The 7,500-nt window shown below is 46.9% G+C and overlaps 1 protein-coding gene across 1 annotated transcript in view; it reads right to left on the bottom strand.

Annotated features, from left to right (window-relative positions):
- The window catches only part of smim28 (small integral membrane protein 28), a gene marked incomplete at both ends in the record, with an annotated part of 1,688 nt that extends 665 nt beyond the window's left edge, over positions 1-1,023 (bottom strand). Inside the window, one exon of the mRNA XM_080546599.1 lies at positions 919-1,023. Within this exon, the coding sequence (XP_080402725.1) occupies positions 919-1,023 (105 nt within the window). The remainder of the gene's footprint in view (positions 1-918) is intronic.
- Positions 1,024-7,500: the final 6,477 nt, after the last annotated feature.

A 7,500-nucleotide genomic window follows, 5' to 3' on the forward strand; every position in this document is an offset into this window, starting at 1 on the left:
ATGCACCCGCCACATCGGCCTCAGACAGCCTTTGATTGTCGATTTCCCTGAGACTAACTTTATTGCGCTAACAAGCACTGTCTGAGTGAGACCAATGCTCCGAGCACTCTTAGTACTGAAATCCAAGACTTGATAGAGAATCTCAGGAAAACATTCTCAGGAAAACACTCCACAGGTCAGGAACAAACAGGAGAAAGCGCTTCAGCACCGGACAGCTCTCGAGAAGAGTAAAGAAACCGGTCTGACTCGTAAAGCCGATAGCCACAGAACAATGTGTTAGATCACATGTCGGGGTGCAGGAGGCGACAACAGGCTTCAGCACCACGGACAGTAGCCTACTCTGTTGAGTCCCGCAAGGCTTGTCTACAAGGACTATAATTTATTTATTTATTTTGTAAAAAATGATTGTGACTCTTCGTCAGGGCTTTTTAAGCAAAGTGAGTTCCTTCCATAATCACGATGTCTAAAGAGAACAACGCGTTTGACCGGAGCCACCCTGCTAGTGGTCATTACAAGCAGACCCACATGGAGCTATTATACCAAATGGTATCGATTATTTCACACAGTGTGAAAATTAAGAACAAAGACAAACCACCATCTATCTAAACAACACCGACATATATAGAAGAATGCTGCTAGCGAATATTAGCTATAGATTCAGCCGGTTGATTCTGCATTACACAGTCACAGTCGTGCTCATCCACAATTTCGTTTTTAGCGTCTTTTCTTGTCTCTTCATCGTTTTACTGTAATAATAATCCAGTGTTTTGGTCGACCCTGTCCCCTGCTGTAGCCTAGGGTCGGACAGGGACAACGAAACAACCCTGAACTTTCTCCACAGGTCGACTGGCCCGTCCACCGGCCCCGCAGCTCGACAGATCGACCGACTCACCAGGAAGTCTGCAGGCCTACCTGTACCTGCCGCTCCACGGAGGGGGGCGAGGGCGGCCCCGTCACCCAGTCGTACGTCCCTCTACCGGCAGGACCGAACTTCAACCAGCTGCTCTCAAGTAGCGCCCGCATTGCTGCCTGCGCTGCCTGCCGGTGCCGAACGGTATACCACGGAGCGAGGCGAGATCAGAGTGAATGGATGGGAGGGCTGTGTCCCGGCTGTTAGAGAGAGAGAGAGAGAGAGAGAGAGAGAGAGAGAGAGAGAGAGAGAGAGAGAGAGAGAGAGAGAGAGAGAGAGAGAGAGAGAGAGAGAGGGAGAGAGAGAGCGAGAGAGAGAGAGAGGAGAGAGAGAGAGAGAGAGAGAGAGAGAGAGGAGAGAGAGAGAAAGAGACTCAATGGTAGCCAACGATCCAGATGTGCCTCCCCAGGGTGTCTAAACTGAGCAGACAGAATTGTGGCATCACAGCAGGAGGGCGGGAAGGAGGGAGGGGTGGGGGGAGGAGGGAGAGAGAGGGAAGGAGGAGGGAGGGGAGGGCCGGGTTGGGGGTGGGGGGGTTGCTAAGCGGCTGGTCACATGCCTGTACGTGCAGAACGGCGGGAACAAGGCCAGGGGCCAACCTGGCACTATAACATCCCAAGGGCAATCCCCCCCTCTCTCTTCCACCCTCCATCTCCCTCTTTCTCTCCCTCTCTCTCTCTCCCTCCCTCCTTCTCTTACTCTTTCTTTCTCTCTCTCTCCCCCCTCTCTCTCTCCCTCCCTCTCTCTCCCCCCCCCTCTCTCTCTCCCCCCTCCCTTCCCCTGTCTCTCTCCCCCCCCTCTCTCTCTCTCCCCCCCTCCCTTCCCCTGTCTCTATCCCGCTCTCCCTCTCTCTCTCTCCCGTCCCTCCCTCCCACAGGGGTTTTATGGATACGGTAGGTGCAGCGGGCCGTCCCATGTCAGAGGTGAGGAGGGATAAAGGAATAGCGGTATGGGGGCGTGGGGGGATGGGGGGATGGGGGGGGGGGGGGGGGGCAGACTGAGTGGTATATGTCACTGGATGACAGCCATGGGAAAGTAGTGTGTGAGTGTGTGTGTGTGTGAGTGTGTGTGTGTGTGGTGTGTGGGGGGGGGGGGGTGGCTTTCATGTCAAACCTACAGCACGTGGCAGCATACTCTGGGAGGATAATGGAATTGCTTACAATATGGACGGTATAGAAGCTGGATTACTCGGCTTCGTGTGTGTGTGTGTGTGTGTGTGTGTGTGGGTGTTTGGGTGTTTGGGTGTGTGTGTGTGTGTGTGTGTGTGTGTGGGGGGGGGGGGGTGTTTGGGTGTGTGTGTGACTGTATCCAGTCACGTCCCAGAAACATCCAGAGAGATGGGAGAGAGAGGGAGAGAGAGAGAGAGAGATGGGAGAGAGAGAGAGAGCTAGAGAGAGAGAGAGATATCTAGAGAGAGAGAGAGAGAGAGATAACAAATCCAACAGTGTCAAAGCCAGTCAAATTACTCACAGAGAAACATCCAAATCTAAGCATATCCGTAGCTCTGACATCCATTACCACTGTCTTCCACTAGGACCAGATGTGCTTATTACAGACTTTAAAATGAACATTAAATGAACTCATCAAATCAACAATCAACATCAGGACCGGGTTGTCATTCAGACAATGGACGCCACACATTTTACGCCGTTTGCCAAACTGCCCGCGCGCGCGTCATTAATCAAAGAATAATCTAATCTTCTACGGGATCTGGAATAATCTGGAATAAGTGGATTAAGCAGGTCACTATTCTCTAATGCGTTTCATCAAATCAAATGGAACCACTTTACACAGATTTGTACGAATTATGCTGCTGCTAGATTTTGACGCGCGCGGGCCTGTCGTCGCTGATGTAGCTGCTAGCCTGCTAGCCTGTCAGGGTCCGAGTGGCTAAAGGCCTATCCAGGTCTCTGTTTACCTAGCAAACGGCCTGGGACTCAGGGGAGGCTGGTGGAGGTAGAAATCGGAGGACGGGCTTCATTGTAACGTATGGAATGGAATCGGGAATGGTGCGAGCCTGTCCTCTCCCATCAGTGAGATGCAACAGAACAGACATCCGAAACACACACAGACACACATACACACACACACGGTAAATGGTAAATGGACTGCACCTTATTCCAAAGCGCTTTACAATGGCCTCTCATTCATCCATTCACACACCGATGGCGGCAAGCTACCATGCAAGGCGCCGGCCCGCTCATTAGGATCAATTTGGGGTTCAGTGTCTTGCCCAAGGAGACCTCGACACGTGGACAGGAGGAGCTGAGGTTCGAACCGCAGAATACTAGGCCAGGAAAGAGGGGTAGGATTTAGGACCCCCCCACCCCCCACCACACTGTCCCCCCTCCTGCAGATTTATCTCCCTGCCCTAAAGCCCTGTAACAGAATCAGACATAATCAGATCGTTTTCTTTAATTAAATATGACCCCTACTGTTCGACCCTGTGTGTGTATGTATGTGTGTGTGTAAGTGTGTAAGTGTATTAGTTTGTGTGTGTGGTGTGTGTATTAGTGTGTCTGTGTGTATATCAGTTTGTGTGTGTGTGTGTATCAGTGTGTGTGTGTGTGTGTGTCCACTGCTGTCCAGATTGGACCACAATGTCTGTGATCCAGCTGTCTGGAACCAGCCCAGTGGGGGGTCTCATTCACTCACACACACACACACACACACACACACACACACACACACAGACACACACACACACACACACACACACACACACACACAGACACAGAGACAGAGACACAGACACAGACACAGACATAGACACACACACAAACACACACACACACACACACAAACACACACACACACACACACACACACACACACACACACACACAGACACACACACACACACACACACACACACACACACACACACACACACACAGACACAGAGACAGAGACACAGACACAGACACAGACATAGACACACACACAAACACACACACACACACACACACACACACACACACCTAGAATGTTATGGTATGTTCCTGAATATTCTAGAGGTTGATATGACAGGATAGCATCTATTCTATAGACTGACTGGGCACCTCTTTCATAAACCATTGGAAATATTTGTGTGGGAGGCTGGTGGAGGTAGAAATCGGAGGACGGGCTCATTATAATGCATGGTATACGGAACACACATGTTCGGTACCATTCCTCATTCCATTCATTACAATTAGCCCATCCTCCGATTTCTACCTCCACCAGCCACCAGATGTGTTATCATGTGTTATAGTTGTTTAGCCGGTTGACAGTTATGGTTTAAACTGACACTTACGTAACAAATACAGAGACTTAGAAATCCCAGGAGAGCAAAGATCAGACACAGGAATATAATCTCTCTGACCGGTTTTTGAAATGATAAATCCTTTCTGCATTGAGGGAAAAACAAAACAGACAGCTGAGATGTAACCTGTAATTTCAACTAATAATTCTAATTCTCAGAGGAAGAGATGAGTAGCTAGTGCAGGGCTATGGCAAGCCGTTTTAACATTTATTAGCTAAATTTGACTAGTCGTAATTCGATTTTTACTAGACTCAATTTGTATTCAAGATATCTATAACGTCATTCTGACTAGTCAAAACGACAGTTAGAGATATCTGTAATTCAGTTTTGACTAGTCAAAATTTAATTACAGATATCAGCAGTGATGTCACCGAAAACGACACTCAACTCGTCACACATCCTTAAATGACATTGCAGATATCTCAGGGCTGCCAAGTTTCACCAAAAGTTTGGAGTGAGATTTTGTGACCCAAAACCGCGGCCCCTCTCTCCCACCCAATTATTTGTGCTAGTTATCTGCAATTTGACATACTTAACCACAACATTCACACCTCCCACCCTAACCTAAGTATAACAACCATGTCACCGTTGGTGATGAGGGTGTTGGCCACTTCTCTTAAAAATACATACAGTACATCGCGTGTATGTGAGTCGAAGAAATTGCAGCTCACAGAGAAGTTTATTTCGTGCAAAAAACCTTGTGATATTAATAAACAACTTGCGGTTTGAAAGTACCAGTAGGCTACCAGATACGATGTTGTATGTTGTATGCACATACTGGCTACGTTCTTACATGCAGCTCGCGTGAACACAGATTCTTCCATCAGCGCCTCCCGCTTCGATTGCAGACTCGAGTTAACACTAGAACAGCGACGTTTTTAAACCTACTTTTAGCGCAAAGAGGTGTCGAATCACATGACCACTCTTCACAATGGGGGAGTGTGTACTGACGCACAAAAATCGCTGGATGGCGATGTCACACAAGAAGAGAAAATGACAAGACACTACCTCTAAAAATGCATAAAGTTCCAGAGAAGCGGGGACAGAGCAGAGAGTCAGCTGAAAAGGAACACATATACAGTGGGGCAAAAAAGTATTTAGTCAGCCACCAATTGTGCAGGTTCTCCCACTTAAAAAGATGAGAGAGGCCTGAAATTTTCATCATAGGTACACTTCAACTATGAGAGACAGAATGGGGGGAAGGAATCCAGGAAATCACATTGTAGGATTTTTTATGAATTAATTGGTAAATTCCTCTGTAAAATAAGTATTTGGTCACCTACAAACAAGCAAGATTTCTGGCTCTCACAGACTTGTAACTTCTTCTTTAAGAGGCTCCTCTGTCCTCTACTCTTTACCAGTATTAATGGCACCTGTTTGAACTCGTTATCAGTATAATAGACACCTGTCCACAACCTCAAACAGTCACACTCCAAACTCCACTATGGCCAAGACCAAAGAGCTGTCAAAGGACCAGAAACAAAATTGTAGACCTGCACCAGGCTGGGAAGACTGAATCTGCAATAGGTAAGCAGCTTGGTGTGAAGAAATCAACTGTGGGAGCAATTATTAGAAAATGGAAGACATACAAGACCACTGATAATCTCCCTCGATCTGGGGCTCCATGCAAGATCTCACCCCGTGGGGTCAAAATGATCACAAGAACGGAGAGCAAAAATCCCAGAACCACACGGGGGGACCTAGTGAATGACCTGCAGAGAGCTGGGACCAAAGTAACAAAGGCTACCATCAGTAACACACTACGCCGCCAGGGACTCAAATCCTGCAGTGCCAGACGTGTCCCCCTGCTTAAGCCAGTACATGTCCAGGCCCGTCTGAAGTTTGCTAGAGAGCATTTGGATGATCCAGAAGAGGATTGGGAGAATGTCATATGGTCAGATGAAACCAAAATATAACTTTTTGGTAAAAACTCAACTCATCGTGTTTGGAGGAGAAAGAATGCTGAGTTGCATCCAAAGAACACCTTACCTACTGTGAAGCATGGGGGTGGAAACATCATGCTTTGGGGCTGTTTTTCTGCAAAAGGACCAGGACGACTGATCCGTGTAAAGGAAAGAATGAATGGGGCCATGTATTGTGATATTTTAAGTGAAAACCTCCTTCCATCAGCAAGGGCATTGAAGATGTGATAGGTTTGAATAATGTTTTCATAAATGTTTAATGTTGTGAATATGTTTGTTGAAGAGTACATTTTGAAGAGTACATGAACTCTATACATTTCTGTTCTATTCTGAGAATTCAACTGTGTGCTTCTTAAGCACAACTATACAAGGCCCCTTTCCACTCCTTATCTTCTATCCCAGCCTGGGTAGTTTCCCTTCCTGACGTTGTGTTGTCAGAGGGGCCCTGTCGTAAATCTGATTTTGCTAAACGCTGTACATTTCCATGAGAATGTTTGTGTTGGGCAGAGCAGTCCATGGGAATGTGTATGTTAAGTAAACATTTCCATGAAACTGCTTACATTCCCAGGTTATGCTAACGCTGTACTTGTCCATGAAACCCCCTCCTCCTGAATGTGTGTCTTCCTGTATGTGTGTCTTTCTGTAAGGGAATAAAAGACTGGCTCTCAGGAGGAGAGATTAGTGCATGAATATGGGGTCTCTCGCAGGAGAGGCCTTATATTCGTCCTCCTTGCAAGTAAATAATAATCATGATTGAATCCGTGTCTCTTTGTTGTTTAAAGTCTACTACGGTCTGTTTGAACTAGCGATGGGTTAGCATGGCCTGCTTTACAACCAGGCTGACCAGAATATAGCATTTAACCCTATTAGAACCGAACACGTGGTCCTTCGTAAGCCGGACCCCAACAGGTCGTCTGATGGGGGAAGAAGATTCGACACACCGAAGTCTGTCGCGACAGCCCGGATCCAGCGACCCGGAGAAAGTCCTGTGACGTGAATTCGTTTCAGGCGGGTGTGTTAGATGTCGAACCTTTTCTCCTCCAAAAAGACGGCTGACGGGGTCCCAGACCAGACTCAAGCAACAAAAGACACCGGTAAATATAAGAAAAAAAGAAAGATTGCAATCGAAATGAATAGTCTATCTATCCTAGATTGTACAAAATAGGAATTGTTTGACATACAAAAAGAATCCATTTTGAAAAATTTAGGATATCTTTTGTGCTATGTAAACAGTAGACTAATGGAAATTAGACTGTGAGTTTGACATACGAAAGGAATCCATTTTGAAAAATAAATGTATATCCTTTCGTGTTAGGTAAACAGCAGACTAAGAATGGAACTGAAACTATGACTGAAAGTGAATT

This window comes from Nansenia antarctica (assembly GCF_963989245.1).
Source record: "Nansenia antarctica genome assembly, chromosome: 16".
In the NCBI taxonomy this organism is placed as follows: Eukaryota; Metazoa; Chordata; class Actinopteri; order Argentiniformes; family Microstomatidae; genus Nansenia; species Nansenia antarctica.